At 44.0% G+C, this 16,791-nt stretch overlaps 1 protein-coding gene across 1 annotated transcript in view; it reads left to right on the forward strand.

The window, feature by feature from the left end:
* The window catches only part of FERMT1 (FERM domain containing kindlin 1), a 31,552-nt gene extending 15,134 nt beyond the window's left edge, over nt 1-16,418 (forward strand). Inside the window, exons 7-14 of the mRNA XM_044444250.1 lie at nt 372-503; nt 1,115-1,164; nt 5,249-5,373; nt 6,521-6,627; nt 8,067-8,288; nt 10,176-10,300; nt 13,933-14,074; nt 16,245-16,418. Of these exons, the coding sequence (XP_044300185.1) occupies nt 372-503; nt 1,115-1,164; nt 5,249-5,373; nt 6,521-6,627; nt 8,067-8,288; nt 10,176-10,300; nt 13,933-14,074; nt 16,245-16,418 (1,077 nt within the window). The remainder of the gene's footprint in view (nt 1-371; nt 504-1,114; nt 1,165-5,248; nt 5,374-6,520; nt 6,628-8,066; nt 8,289-10,175; nt 10,301-13,932; nt 14,075-16,244) is intronic.
* The last annotated feature ends 373 nt before the right edge of the window (nt 16,419-16,791 follow it).

A 16,791-nucleotide genomic window follows, 5' to 3' on the forward strand; every position in this document is an offset into this window, starting at 1 on the left:
GACTCAATGAGAAAAGCAATGTTGGGTGATGTCAAACTTGTTTCTCTGTGAGAAAGGAGTTCAGAAAGGAGGCATGGTCTGGTTTCTGCTGGGCTGCCCCTTCCCCTCTCCTGTGATGGCTTATCTGCAGTATGAGAGAGAATACTGGGAGAGAACCCAGAGAGGCAGGCCACAGCCAAAGCACCCTCACACAGCTTTTGGATTTTGTGGTCTGGTCCAAAGGGAGGTTCCAGTCCAATCCAGTCCATTAGCCAGGAAATACCACTTCAAAAGGGATTGCAACATACTCCCTACAGATGTTTCCTACATTTGAGGTAAACGAGTCTCCTCCGGGCCACCACTGTGACTTTGTCTTGTTATCTTTATTGCAGTATCACATCAGCAAGTTGATGGTATCTACAGGATCACAGGATTTCACAACGGAGGCCGAAATGGATGAAGTGGAGGCTGCTCTCTCGAATCTGGAAGTGACACTAGAGGGTGGGAAGACAGAGAGCATGTTGGTATGCCATGCACATGGCTACAGGGGCATAGGGTCATGACTGTATGGTAGGGGTTAGGGTCAGGGTCCCAAGCGATACCTCGTGGAGCAGGGGTTTTGCCCTCCAGATGTTTTGGACTGCAGCTCCCATGATCCCTGACCATTGGCTCTGGTGGTTAAGGCTGATAGGCTTTGTAGGCCAGAAGAGCCGGAGAGCGACATGGCTCACTCCTGCAATGGAGTGGAGGAGCTCCCTCTTGCAATCACATTCCACGTCCCCTGCAGTTGTGATTCTCCTACCGAAATCAATGTTCTTAGCATAGGTGATAATTTGCCTCAGACTCAGCTGAGATTTTCAGAAGGAGAAACATTTGTCAGCTTTTTATGCTCTGGAGGCGCGAGGATCTTGTACCTATTCCACCTCTCTCAAATTTAAAAAGTTTGGTTGGTTTGTTTATGGTATAGAAAAATGTAAAATTTTCCACATTCATCTTTGAGCTGAGTTTAAAGAAATGACCAGAAAACATCAGGCAGACAGCTGTAACTGGGAACATAATCCATATTTGGGACTGATCAATATATGTACTAGAAAATATCTAGAAATGTATTAAAATGATTCTTGGTTTTCCATAGGAGGATATCACTGACATACCAAAGCTTGCACATAACCTGAAGCTATTTAGGTAAGTAAAAAAGTAAAGCAAATAACAAAGCTGTCTATTAATCTGTTTTATTTAATCATAATTTTACATATAACTAATTGTGCTTAAAATGTACACTAATCTGAGAAAAGACCAGTGTCTAGCAAGTATAAACTTGCAAAAATCGTGTGTTTTGGTAAAATTTTGTTTTCACTGCATCAAACATGATTTCAGAAGGACTGGAAATGTATTTACGGGCAGAATTCAGTAAGGTGCTGATACCCCCTTCTACTTCCTTTCCACCCCATCAGTTCCCTTCTGTAACTGTTGGGCCCTGCCAGTCTCACTTTGCAAGCAGGACCACAAAGGGGATTTAATGCTTCCTAAGGGGAAGCTCAGAAGCAAGCCAAAATACTTGTTTCTGGAAGGAGGCAAGTCAGTGCCGTTCCCTACTTGACTTCAGCCAACATGCCTTCTTCAACAAGCAAAAGCTTCCACTCATTTAGAGTTGCCCCACAAGCACCAAATCACTGTTTGCACAAGTAGTGGGGCTGCTTTTGCAACAGAACTGGCAGGGCAAGAGAGAATATGTGGGACACAGGCGTAGGATCCTGCCCTATGTGCGTATTATTTAGCATACGTCTGTGCTAGTCTTCCATTTAAACGAAATGTCCCATGATATCGCACATAACTAAACAACATACACTCAAGCTCATTAATTAAAAGTGCATAGAAAGCAGCACTGCATGAAGAGTGATCAAATGTAGTGGGAGGTTTGTTAAAATGTTCTGGGATAGCTATTAATGTGTAATAATATGTAAATTATTAACCAGACTCTTGTGTGAGGGTAAGATTCACAGTTTTGAAGGAGCAGGAGAGACTAGCAAAGATCCAATGATAGCAGGTTTTGTGGGAGGCAAGCTAATTATTAAATGTGACGACGTTAAGCTTTAATGCCACAAACTGGTTCCAAACCACTTTCTTAAGGATTTGACTTCCTCCCATCCACCTAAATACTAAGAATTTCCTCTTAGGACCTCATTTACATCTTCCTGCCTTCAGAGGTGGCTATAGCAATCCTGGTGGAGTGACCCTGCACACATCATTAATGAAAGGACATGGAATAATCAATTCAAGCTGTGACAACCCACATTCAGGCTAGATATCAGGAAAGGCTTCCTGACTGTCAGAGCAATACGACAGTGGAACCAGCTGCCTAGAGAGGTGGTGTGCTCTCCCACACTTGTTGTTGTTAGTCGCGAAGTTGTGTCCAACCCATCGTGACCCCATGGACAACATTCCTCCATGCCTTCCTGTCCTCCACCATCCCCCGGAGTCCACTTAAGCTCACACCAACTGCTTCAGTGCCTCCATCCAGCCACCTCATCCTCTGCCGCCCCCTTCTTCTTTTGCCTTCAATTATTCCCAGCATTAGGTTCTTCTCCAGGGAGTCCTTCCTTCTCATTAGGTGGCCAAAGTATTTGAGTTTCATCTTCAGTATCTGGCCTTCTAAAGAGCAGTCAGGGTTGATCTCTAGGACTGACTGGTTTGATCGCCTTGCGGTCCAAGGGACTCGCAGGAGTCTCCTCCAGCACCACAATTCAAAGGGCTCAATTCTTTGGCGCTCGGCCTTCCTTATGGTCCAGCTTTCACAGCCATACATTGCAACTGGGAAAACCATCGCCTTGACTATACGCACTTCTGTTGGCAGGGTGGTGTCTCTGCTTTTTAGTATGCTGTCTAGATTTGCCATAGCTTTCCTCCCAAGGAGCAAGCATCTTTTAGAGACATTCAAAAAGAAACTGGAGCACCATCTGAGTGGGATGGTGTAACATGGTGTCCTGCACCAGCAACGGGTTGGACCCAATGACACTCATGGCCCCTTCTAACACTACTATTCTATGTTTCTATGAAAAACAACATGCATTGCCAAGGAGAGGACAACAAGTGGATGGCTAGTTAACACATGCATAGTCAGACACTCTCACTCAAATGTAGAAATATTTCCCATAATTTACATTTCAGAGGGTGCAAGCCAATTTCCCCTTGAAATAATCCCAAATGCATTCTTCAATTGATGTGCATGCCACTGCAGATGACTCATATTAATTGTTCTTCCATTTACCCACATTAAATTCCATTTAATTCCATGATCCATCCTGTTGAAAAGCAACAGGAACAGCATTCCAAACCATCCAAAAAATCCAGTTCCATCAATGATGAATGGCAGTCCACAAGCCGCCTGAGGACACGCAAAGAAAAGCACAGACAGAGTGGATTTAACAATCACTATATTCCTAAACAGAGGGAATTTAGTAACTAGGGACTAAGCCTGGCTGAACAGAAGTGGGACTTACCATCTGAGTAAACGTGTATGGACTTACTGGCGAATTATTTGTCATGTCACTTCTAAGCCAACTCTTGCAACGAACCTAAGGAAGCTTACCCTAAGGAAGTTTACACAGTCTTTTTCCACTCCATTTTTGCTCATACAAGTGTTAGACCAAGACTCGGCGAATGGCCCAAGGCCACCCGGTGAGCGTCATGGTCCAGTGAGGACTTGGATCCAGATCTCCCAAGTCTCAGCCGAGTAAGCTAACAAATGCATGGCACTGGTTCTCTGAGAAAGAGAGTCTGTTGCAGAAGGGGTTTATCTACTTGCTTCTGTCAACCAATCATTACCTTCTCCCACTTGGGGCGGAGCTATGGCTCAGTGCTAGCACATGCAGAAAGATCCTAGCTCAGTGCCCAGCATCTCCAAAGAGGGAGAGGAAGGAATCCTGCCAGAAACCTTGGTGAGTTGTTGCTGGTTAGTGTTGACGGTACTGGGCTAGATAGACTTGACTTAGTATAAGCTGCATTCCTCCACATTCCCAGAAGTCTGCTCCTTCGGACTGGGGGACCATCTGGAAACTGCACTATGAACATCAGATTGTCACATGGCCATACAAGGTTGTAATATGGCAGTTTGAAATTATTCACACAAGACCCAGGCTACCGTTGCGTGTGCACAATCTTCTTGGGACCAGTCCTACAATTAGACAGAGAGAGGCAGTTGCCTTAGGCAGCAAGTACTTGGAAGAAGTCATAAGGGTTGGTTCTAATAAAAGTAAAATCTTCTATTTTTCTTGGATTTTCTGAAGTGAACCTACACAACCACCTGCAATTTCAGTATACATTAATTTAGGTATATCTTTAAATGGGTATGAATTACAGCTAACTGCAAACAACGTGTCTGCATTATCAGTTATGAATGTTTATAATCAAACTGAACTTTCCAGTGACTCAAATAAAACTCCATTATAGAATGCCTAATTTGCCCCGGCAGTTGCCAGCCTTTTCTTCCACCGATGTGACTAATTCAACCTTTTTATTTCTATGGAACGTTGAGATAAAAGAACATAAAGCTTTGAACTCTCAAGTGTTTGGTTTGACAGATTAGCTTTACAAACTAATTAAGAATTGGTTTTACAAAGGAAGGGCTCTCTTCAAAGGGACTGGATCATTTTCAAAACTCCGAAAGATCATTTCTATTCAAAGGCAAATGAGCAAGAACAGCAAATATATTTGAAAGATTACATGACAACGCTGAACATAAACCTGCTATTTATGTGTCAAGGCTGAATCAAAACAGCTAGCCAGCCCCAGGAATCTCTCTTCCAAACAGCCAGACACTAATTTATGTGATGAAAAGAGTATAAGGGTGTTTTAAAATGGCTTCTCCTGGGTAGGGGGCTTCCAAAGAACCGGTGCAAATATTAAGGCCCCACTCTGAGCCCTATCAGTTGTGACTCTGACAAGCAAGGGACCTGGTTGTAGTTTATGGCACAGGTATTACACATTTTAAGAAAGGTTGAAGGCAAGCGTGCAGAACTCCTCAGACCTGCAAAGCAAATCCAGCCCACCTTCGGTCCTAATTCGGCCCTTTGGTATTCCCCAGATGGCCATGCCATCTTCTCCTTTCCTTCAGCGGCTGATCATTTAGTGATTTTCCTGGCCTTTGAGTGTTTTTTCCTATTTCTAAAAGGCTGAAATGCCTCTCCTAAGGATTAGTTCCTTGACTCAACATGTTGGTAAGTAGTCTAACTCGAAAAAAGAATGGATTCAGCCATCCTTTTATTTACAGGTCCAAAAAGTTGACACTGAAAGCCTTTAAGCAGTATTGGTTTGTCTTCAAAGACACCTCAGTGGCCTATTTTAAAAACGAAGAAGCTGAAAATGGAGAACCCATTGAGAAGCTCAACCTAAGAGGTAGCGGGCTGCATGCATTTTCATTCTGCTGCTTAAAAGTACAACTCTTTGAACAGGGGCATCCATGCACTTCCGCTCATTGCTTTTGGCAAGGGGCAGACAAACCTGTCAATTTCTGTTTCTCATTTTTACATGCTTAAATTTCTTCTGTCCAATGTCTGCAACGTTGGTTTTTTTTTAACTTTTTGGAGGGAGGGAGGGAGGAAGTCTGCACAAAAGTGGGTATACCGTGTTGCATACTTTTTTCTGACACCTACATCATTGTAGGTGTTTTTGCCTAATGCACCCATTTTTGACAAAGTTTTCTTAACATCATGGAGCTTTGCACAGTTTGCCCACTAGCGGACACATTTTGTTCATGGTTTTTCTTACCATATGCATTTTCTGAGCACAGACCAAGGGGCAACTGTGTTCCATTTTGCATATTGATCCTGAAGATGCATATTTGATAAGCTCTTATCAAAATGTAACTGGAATCAAATTCTCCCCCCTCTGTTTGTAGTGTGCATATAAACCTACACAGTGCTGTTTGCCTTTATAATAATTTGATTTAATCTCTTTTCTAAATCATCACTATTGCTTTAGCACTGGCTATTTCCAAGTGATTGAAGGATGGTGATGCTTATGATGGCCATGCACTCCACTTGATAGGAGATGGCCTCTTAGGGCTGCAGGCAGCCTCGTTGCAACGCACATGGGCAAGGTGACCACAGAGCCCTGAGGCTCTGTGATTTAGAACAAGGGTGGGCAACTCATGGCCCTCCAGATATTTTGGCTTACAATCCCCATTGCCCCCAGCTATACTGGCTACTAGTAAACACTGGTATGGGAGTTCCAGGCCAAAACATCCAAGGTCCACATGCCGCCCACCCCTACTCTAGAAGACAACTCTTGGCCTAAAATCTAATTCATTTCTCCAGTGAATCATATAGATGAACCTAAGCAAATTAATCTTCAGTATTTCTAAATTTAATGGGATGAAATGCTTCAAAGAAAAAAGTCTTCTGTCCTGTTTTATATGCTGGTCTTTTCTTAAATATACCTTTCTGATTTCTTTTCAAATTCTCCTGAAGTCCTTGTCACTCATCCTAAAACGTCGATAAAAGCATAACCTCACTTATGACTTCTCATGTGTTCTGTCATTCAGGATGTGAAATTGTCCCCGATGTAAGTGTGTCAGGGAAAAAATATGGCATTAAGTTACTCATCCCTGTTGCTGATGGAATGAATGAAGTCCACTTGAGATGTGATAACGTGAGTAGCAAAAAAATCCAGGGGATTCTGTAGGAGGGTTCATTTTGCCTTGGGTGCTATACATTAATGTGTGAGAAACCTATTTTTATTCATTCATTCATTTAGGCATTTATATACCCTTCATTAGCACAGTGCTCTCAGAAGCTACTGGCATTGCAAAGCATGCAGTATCTTGCAGGTGTGGCATGCATATTTCCAGTCCAGCATGTACACAGCCATGAGGACCACAGGGCAGTGAATCAGGTGACAATGCAATAGAAACAGCAGTGAGCCTGATCACAGGATGACTTGTTCGTCCAGGCTTTGATTGATATGTCCTTACAATGCAGGACAAGCTGTAAGGGAGGACATAACTGCATAAACAGGTGAACTGGCACAGCTTCTGGGTGGGACGGCAGCACTGTTTAATAGGATGCATCTGCAGCAACCGCCCCTCACCTCCAGAGGCATCGAACAACAATCCTCCACAGGTCTCCCATCATCTTCATGGGCATGCATCCCCAAACAGTGCTAAGTCACACTGAGGAGAAGCTGTTGCCATGCAGCTGCAGCCACTGTGAAGGGGAAAGTCCATGATATGTCGCTTTCCTCTGCCTGATATAATCAGCGGCTTTGTGTTGACTTTCTTGATCACAGAACTTGAAAGGGGCTTTAAGGGCATAAGGGCGAGCTCCTAGGAGGCAGCCTCTGGAATATGTGCACTGTGTATGCTTCAGCACAGCGTCTCCAACCTGGTCCTCTTCAGATGTTTCATGGCCAATGCTCAGGAGGTTGCTAGGAATTATGGTCCGAAACCTAACTCTGCGGAAACCAGGATCAGGGAAGGCCACATGCCTGCATCTTTTGCCTCATCCCACCACCCAATCTGATGCTTCTGTGGTTCGTCTTGCCCAGCCTTCCCCACCCCCATATTTACAGCTGGGTAGCTCGCACTTCTGCAGGGGCAATTCTCCTTATTATACCAAGCTGTGACTGCACAAGCAGTGTGCTGCTTCAGGTTTCCTGCAGTGGTTAGGGATGGCCCACAAAGGTGGAGGTCACCTGACATCAGCAGATTGGGCCAGGTGTGGCTCCCCAGGTGTTGCTGGACTACTGATCTCTTCAGCCTTAGGCAGTAGAGCCAAGGGTAAGAGAAACTGGGAGCTGCAGTCCAAGAACATCTAGAGGGTCAGAACTCCATTTAGGCCAGTGTCCCACTTTCCAAAGAGGCCAACCCACAAGAAGGGCAGCTGGGAGACGTGCTCCAAGAGGTATTGTGGTCCCCAGCTAAGTAAAGCTTTATAGGTTAAACCCTGCATCAATTTTTAGGAGCTTTCAGAATTGGAGCCTCTCTCCAAGCTAACTAAAGAAGCATAATAATATCACATTTTAAATGGCTGGAGCAGCAAAGCATGCAAAAAAGATTTGATGTGAAGAACTCCCTTCCCTGTTTCCTGTAGGAAAATCAGTATGCCCGGTGGATGGCCGCCTGCATGTTGGCTTCCAGAGGGAAGACGATGGCTGACAGCTCGTACCATTCTGAGGTCCATAACATCCTCTCATTCCTGAAGATGAAGAGCAGAACGGCTGCTCCCCAAGAAGTCTCTGATGTGGAAAGCATGGACATGAAACCAGAGTGCTTCCTCTCACCACGCTATGCAAAGAAATACAAGTCTAAGCAGGTGACGGGAAGCATCTTTAGGATGACCAGAGTCTGGTTTGTGTAATTCTTGCTTAACCAGGTCAAAAAAGTGCAATTCCAGGAACTTCAGTTCTCGGAATTCAGTAAGCCTTTGATGTAGGAGCTTTGCAAAATACCCAACCAATCAGACAGAGAGAAAGAGAGCAAGTGAGCCAGTGTGGTCCAGTCCAGCAGGAGTGGGCAACATACAGCCTGTGAACTTCCCGTCCCCCAAATTTTGAGTCATCTGGATGGAGCACCCAAAAGGTCTAATTTAGCTTGTTTGTACTTTGTACCTGGTGTGTGGGGGGTTAAAAAGGACCCCCTATCTTCCCTGTTAGCATTCCTATAATAGGGTAATGCCTTGAAATTGGGGGATGTGGGCTGATGAATCTACTTTTCAGTGTACTCACTGTATTTACCTTGTGCAATCTTTCTCGGTTTCCACTTTCCCTTCTGAAAAAAGGGCATAAGAGAGCAGTCCTGGGCAAGGGGAACTGTTAAAATATTCTGTATGCAGAAACGTAACATTCTGTGTGTGTTATGAACTGCCTAGAGAGCCTAAGGCTAATGGGGCAGCATATAAGTTGAATAAACAAATAAAGGATAAGGTCCCAGGTTCAATTTCTACCATGAGGATCCTGGATAGCTGGGCCAGGGTGAAAAAGGCCATCCCTGTTGAAAGACTCTGCCCACCCAGGGCCCCTGTGAGCTGCTGCCAGGCAGGTGGACCAGTGATTTGATTCTAGGTAAGGCACCTCAAAGATGTGAACTTCACTGACATCAAGAAATATTACTCAGAATATATTTCATGAATGAAGCATTAAAATGGTCCCATAAATCAGGTATAGGGAACCCTCTGGCTGCAGCCCACAGTGGTTCCCTGCCTGGCCTGTGGAGACTTGAGCTTCCTTCACAGCCCCTCTCCCATATCTTTCACAGTAGCATTATTCCTAACCGAGGAATGACTGTCCTTCTGCAGATTATCAGGCCTTGCTCCACACTGTTTGTGTTTTCCTACTGTTCATGATTATTTTTAAAGTTGCCAGGTGAACAACCATCTTTTATATTCATGACTTCCCTTGATCCAGCTCTGTGACTTAGTTCCCCATTTTGAAAATATGAATGATGATGATGGGGCTGGGTGTGGGGGGGAGCACCCTAAGGGAGAACAAATTCCTCAAAAGTGCAGACCATCTTGAAATCCAGCTCTCTTTACTTCACTTCATGATGATTGCAGGATTGTGTATCACAGCACTGTAAGTGCAACAGCTCTTGTACCAGCCAACTCTGCTGCCATCTGCCAGAATAATAATCCAGGAAATCCTTATCTCCCAGTCCCCTGGAACACTGCATGTCATTTTGATCTTGAGCTTCACATCCTGCAGTGGGAGAGGGGAGGAAAGAGGCACAAAAGCTGGTAGGAAATAAGACCTACCCGTGTTCCTTCCTGCCACGAGGCCATGAGGTGTTGATTCCTTGGGAAGGCACCCATGTGGAAAGAGCTGCCCTCAGTTTAGGAGCCTGTCAGATCCTTGGTCCATCTAGCCCAGTATGTTGACACTGACCGACAGCAGTGGCTTACCAAGGTTTCAGGCAGCTCCTTTTCCAGCCCTGCCTGGAGCTGCTGGGGATCAAACCTGGGATATTCTGTATGCAAAGCAGGGGCTCAACCAGCGTTTTCCTGCATGTTACAGGAGCCCCTCTTCCCCATGCTGTTTTGGCTGCTCTTCACAAAGCATTCAATCCCCGGAGGCCAATTTTCTTCCTTAAGGGAGTAACATCTGCACACTTTGCCTGCCTGAGAAGTCATTTGCTTAACACACATCTTTCATTTCCTGCATCTGTTAGCCAACACCTGTGTTTTTCCCCTTCTTTCTTCCCTTAGTTGGCGGCTCGTATTCTGGAAGCTCACCAAAACATCGCCCACATGTCTCTGATGGAAGCCAAATTAAGGTTTATACAGGCATGGCAGTCCCTTCCCGAGTTTGGCTTATCATACTACATTGTAAGGTAAACATAATATCACACTTTCTTAATTTTATAGTGGCAAAAGATTCTCAGAGTCCTTTTGCCACTTTTTAAAATTAAGCATGCAACAGCTACAATATAATTCAGACAGTTCTGACTCCATAAGGTTCTCAAAATGATTTTTCCATTTTGTTTTGTTTTTTCTGTGAGCCTCCTATTTCCTCTTATATACAATATAAGGTTTTCCTAGTCACACCCAGCTTCACAATGTGGTATTCTTAGGCAACTACCTTTCCCCACACCTAATAATATTTTCTTTTCTGGCACAACATTGTGCAACAAGACAGCCACCATTTCAGTTTCCCTCAGTGTCCCTGAGTTGCAGTCATTCCAGGGCATTGTGGAAAATTAAAATGGCAACCCCTCACCTCCTGCCCTGGACAGCCTAGCGAATGCAAGAGACGGACCACTGAAGGATGCTATATGCTGAGACTCATATCAGACTGGAAGCTTTCTCTGCTCCTAGTACCGAGTAAATGTCAGGCAATTCATTCCGTGCATACTCGTACATATTGCAGGTGGCAAGCAGAACTTTTAATTCCTCCAGGGGACACTTTTCACGCTGGAAGTGGATAAACCAAAATGCTTTATTTTCTACTCTTATTGTACAGCATCTAATCCAAGCCCTGAGCTTCCCTAAAACTCCTGTAGGATTGAAGAATGTCACTGAAAGACACGAAATGTTTTTAAGGAACTCAATCTGTTAAGTCTCTTAGAAATTGGCATTATGTTTCTGAATCTTTTCACGTGTGTTATTTTCCCAGGTCTTGATAACTGCTGTACATTAAGAAACTGTCGTTTACAGTTATTATCAGGGTTCCCTGGCATTTCTGAACTGCTACTAGACTTTGAGAGTGGAAGGTCATAGAGCCGTATTTGTGGTATTGAGAGGACATTGTATGGGGTGATTTTTGATGCCCTTTCCTTGCACTTGAAACTTTTGAGGGAGAAGGAGAGAGAGACCACTAAGCCCCTGGCTGCTTTATTTACAGAGATATAAGGAAATTGTGCAGGCAGTATTTAATCCTGCTGACCAGCAAGAAGTAAACCGATGCCCATCTTCTTGGGTTCAGACCAATTATTGCAAAAGCAAGCACATGTTGTCCAAAAATAAAAAATCAGAGTTAAGCGGACTACTTGTAGTTGAGATTTTATTGCTTCACACTGAATCAAAATGAAATCCCCTCTGCCTGCCCCCACTGCGCATTTTACCTTGAAGCTTGCTGTCAGTGCCACCCCAGAATTAACCACAAAGAAGTGGGATGTGCCGCCGATCCCTTCAGATTGGTTCCTGGACCATGGGGCAGAGCTTGATAATCCCTCAGCTAGCAGTGCTGAGGTGAGCACTGTTTGTTCACCACAGGCAAATATTTCTCAAATTCCAAGGGAATGAGATCAGAGAACATGGCCCAACGCCCAGCTCCGACCCTTGCTTCAAAAATTCACCTGCACAAAAACCAGACCTTCACAGAAGAATGCATGCACAGCAAAAAGCAAAAAGCAAAAAGCAAAAACAAAAGCTAGCTACTGTTTGGCAGTGGACACTTGCTGCATCTGCCTCCTTTAAAGCAGGGCCCTTCTTTTTGAAAACTTTCCTCCAATTATGATATTATTTTATCTGGGAAAAAGGGAAAAATCAATTATTAATTGCTGGTGGGTTTGTGGATATGTTGTAAAGTGAGTTACTATTTACTTGATACCCATGTTAAATCTTTTTTTAATAACCAAGAATTATTAAGTCAAAGCTGTAGTTATAGAATTGACAGAAGTAATAATAATTGTTGACTCCTTGTGTAATTTCTTGCATTTAGTGCTATATGTAATTTTTAGGTAAGGTCTCATGGTATCTTTTTTATTTTACTTTTTCTTGTTTTTTCCCTCTTTTATTTATAAAAAATAAAAAATAATAGTATATAGAAAACCAATTGAGGTGGTGGGGAGGTTTAAATTTGGATACACTCACCGGTGTACAGCCTATTTTAAAAATAGACTGTCAAATAGCATACCAGTGCTAATTGTCCCAGAGAAGAGACGAGATGAGAAGAGAGTTCACCTCTCAACTATTATGTAACTGCTATAATATTGCATTGCTACCACTTAATCAGGAGTAGAGCTCAAAACATTTTCAACACTAGGAGAAAAATCTGTTTTCTTAATGAACTAGAAATGCTTCCAAAACTTTCTATGGGTGCTTCTAGATGAAGGGTTCCTAGTACTGTCAATCAAAAAGTGTTGTGTTTTTTGTTCTTAACAGATTTTAAGGGTTAAGAAAAAGAATTAAAGGAACAGAGGGAAACCTGGGAGCCTTAGAGAGGGCATGTAACTTGTCTGGACACCCTCACAACAACCCTGTGAGGTAGGTTAGGCTGAGTGTGAGGGCTGGCCCAAAGTAACCCAGGAAGCTTCATGGCCGAGTGGGGACTAGAACCTGGATCTCCCAGGCCCCCAGTCCAGCACACTCGCCACCACTCCACCCTGGCCCTTTTCTATTATTTTTCCTCCTTGCCAGTTGCTTTTAATGTACATATATGACTTTGTATGAAATGCAGACAACTTTCTGGCAGTGATACTTAGGCTTTAGGACAAGTGGGCCAAATATAGCTTAATGTTTCTTTTTGGCCAGTAGAGGGAAATAAAAGTTCACCAAGTGACAAGAGCAGTAAAAGTTTTCAGGATGCGCAAGAATTCTGTTTCTGTTCACAAATCTGTGCAAATACATCCTCAAGGCAAATGTGAGCAGGAGTATTTTTTTTTTTAAGAAAATGTTAGTAAATCCCCAGGTTTTCAATTGTGTTCCAAAAATGTGTCTTTTAGTTCACATCTTTTCAAAAGAGTAATGCATTTCCTCACTTTAACTGATAGGGAGAAAAGTGCACTTACAAAAATGCACGTGTTAAGTATACACTTTTCCCATTCAAAATGTGCACATTTCCTGCTCAAATAAGCAGAAAATACAGATCAAAAATAATAATGGAACAAACCTAAATAAGCTTCAAAGTGTTTTTTGGAAAATTTAGGTGAGGTCAAGAACCACTGATTTTTCCCAGTGATAAAGAGTGTGTGTTGTCATTTGAACCTCCTGTTCCCTCCCCTCACTGACTTTTACTGACCTGAGATAGGCATAATGATGCCTTCTGTCAATACCCCTGTCTGTGAGGCAAAATGTAGGTGGGACTAAACCTTTTGTATCACCATTTCTGTGCTATAATCGGCCATCCAGTCTACAGCTATGGGGTAAATGAGGATTAGACTGAGCGCCAGCCACACTTTTTTCAGCCCCATCCCACTTGCTCTGCACAGACAGCAGTCTGGAGGGCTTCCTGCCTGGCCCTGAAGCCCCCCACCTTCTCTGGAAGGGAAGGAATCTCTCCTTGTTTGCACCCTATCCAGCTTTCCAGGATGGAAAGAGGGACAGCGAGCATGTACCCTCAAGCATAAAACCCTAATACACACTGTTAGTTCACTGTAGTGCTGAAAAGAGCTCCAGCTTTCTCTCCCTTGACCCCTTGGTCTGGACAGAGTAGCAGGAAGGAGTTCTTACGCAGTCATCGTGCACAACTGGGGTGGCCAGGGCTGTGGAGAGAATGAATTGATGGCTAATTCTTCCCATGTAGATTTAAAGGGAGCAAGAAAGATGATCTGCTGGGGATTTCTTATAACCGCCTGATAAGGATCGACACAGCCACAGGGGACCCAATCACAACATGGAGATTCTCAAACATGAAGCAGTGGAATGTCAACTGGGAGATCCGGCAGGTGAGGCCCAGTGTTCCCTGGAGCACCACTGGTAGAGGTTACTTGTGTCAAAAGGTTTTTGGCAGATAAGGGTGAAACTACAGTTTGAGGATGGATGTGGGATTGCATAATAAATGCACCCACTGCAGTTAGGAATCCTTGCATCCATTGCACATGTCATTCATAACTGAGCAGTTCTTCCAGTATGCATGTGTAACACAGATTTCTTAAGGCCTTATTCACTATGGCTTTTATTTGGGGCTTAGGCATCAGTGCTCAGTTCACGACCAAACCGGGTTGTGAACAAAACTTTCATAAAAATTTTGACTCAGGTCACGAACTCCGCATTGGAGTGCCATCTCCCCAGTGGAGAGATGGTCGTGATCATGCTGGGGGCAGGGGGGAGATGGCCAAGTTCATGCCCATCTTTCTTGCACAAGTGTGCCCACGTTCATGGTCATGCTGTGGGGTGGGGAGATGGCCATGCTCATGCTCGGGGTGGGGGTGAGGAGATGGCCGCGATCTTTGTTGTTCTTTGTCACTTTGCTTCACATTTTTCTGATTAAAAAAAAATAGTTACAGAACAGATTAACCTTATTTACATTGAACCTTATGGGGAAATTTAAACCAATTTGGGTCATGACCAGAGTCCTGGAATGGATTAAGTTTGTGAGCTAAGGTACCACTGTATCTGGCAATATTCATTTGTTTGTTTGTTGTATCCCGCCCTTTGCAGTGTTTCAGTAGCAGATGCCCCCTCACCTCATCACCACAGCAGCCCCTCTACCCCCCTGAAAATGCTAGACAGAGGATCAGAGACACTGCAGACAAAAGGTGCACCTGCCTGATTTGGGGGAATCAGCACCCCTAGCACAGCCTCCCCTCCCAGCTGGGTGACCCACACTTAGTGTGGTTTTTCCAAGGTGGCTAGAGGATGGCTGCTATGCAAAGGAAGGAGGGAGCAGGAACACCCTTTTGCACACATATAAACACTAAATTAGAATCCATGTGATTAAAGGATATAACTGCTTTGTTTCTTTTGTGAGTTACAAAAGATCATTGCTGGAATGTGTCAATAAATTCAGGGTAGAGGAGCTGAAATAGTTCACGCAGCACGTCGCTGACTCGACAACAGGGAGGCAAAACCTCAGGGCTACAGGCTTTAGCACATGGCAGAAAGAATTACATAATGACAGGATGGAAGTATCATAATTAAAATGAAAAGTGATTGTGGGAGGCTGCAAATGCTCCTACAACTTCATTTCATTATTCGTGAAGTCAAGTTGTCCCCATGGACAACTTTCCTGCAGGCCTTCCTGTCCTCCATCATCCCCCAGAGTCCACCTAAGCTCACACCGACTGTGTCAGTAACTCCATCTAGCCACCTCATTGTCTGCCACCCCCTTCTTCTTTTGCCATCTATTGTTCCCGGCATTAGGCTCTTCTCCAGGGAGTCCTTCCTTCTCATTAGGTGGCCAAAGTATGTGAGTTTCATCTTCAGTATCTGGCCATCTAAAGAGCAGTCAGGGATGATCTCTAGGACTGACCGGTTTGATCATCTTGTGGTCCAAGGGACTCGCAGGAGTCTCCTCCAGCACCACAAATCAAAGGCCTCAATTCTTCAGCGCTCAGCCTTCCTTATGGTCCAACTTTCACAGCCATTCATAGCAACAGGGAAACCATAGCCTTGACTATACGAACTTTTGTTGGCAGGGTGACAAAAACAACTCCTACAACTGCTTCCCCTTTAAAACCCTATGTATTGGGTAGAAAAATGGCAGGAGAGAAAAAGGGTCAAACCCCATTCCTCCCCTGCCATTTAGTCTTTCAAATTGCCCCCTCCATGTTGCGTTCTTCCCTGGAAGGGAAAAGATACGGATTCCCCCTGTATCTGTTCTCTGGGGTGCGCATGGGAGTGCAAAGAGCCTGACCATGGATGGTTTTGAGCTTAACCATGGCAAGGGAAGGCAGGGTGAAGACCTTTTATCATCCTGGGCTGCAGCTTCACTGGTATTTTAATAAATGAATTGTTGAGAGACTGTTTTGTGTCTGTTGCCTCACACAGCGTTTGGCCCTTTCAGCTTTTGAGGTGTGGTTCTCCTTATAAAACAATGAAAACCAGAATTGCTGTTCCACTCTTGGCATGTTAATTCACTGTATGTATTCATGCACTTTTGCATCTCCCTTTCAGGTCGCCATTGAGTTTGATCAGAACGTATCCATTGCATTTGCTTGCCTGAGTGCAGATTGTAAGGTCATTCACGAGTACATTGGAGGCTATATTTTCCTGTCGACCCGCTCCAAAGACCAGAATGAAACACTTGATGAAGATTTATTCCATAAATTAACAGGAGGATGGGAGTGAGAAGACACAAGAAGTGAAATGGGCCTACATGAGAAGAATCCCTCCTGTATGTGCATCTATTTTAAGCTATTCTAATCATTCTGATGCAACTCAGTGACCTTTATTGTCGTTATTTATATTATCTCAGGGGTTAATCAAGGAACATTTAAACAGCTAGAACTGTTTTCAGTGCAAAAATCTATCTACAGCAGAGCAGGCAACCTTTTGGGGGTTGTGCATACAATTAGCAATTTAAGAGACTTTTCTGGGCACCACCACAAAATGGCTCCCATGGAAGGCATGGCAAAGGACAGATAATGTCCCAGATGACTGACTACAAGACACAGGTGGTGTCCAAACCGCAACACACTAAACAACTCCTTTGAACCCACAG

This window comes from Varanus komodoensis, unplaced genomic scaffold (genome assembly GCF_004798865.1).
Source record: "Varanus komodoensis strain SLA01 unplaced genomic scaffold, ASM479886v1 scaffold44_3, whole genome shotgun sequence".
Lineage (NCBI taxonomy): Eukaryota > Metazoa > Chordata > Lepidosauria > Squamata > Varanidae > Varanus > Varanus komodoensis.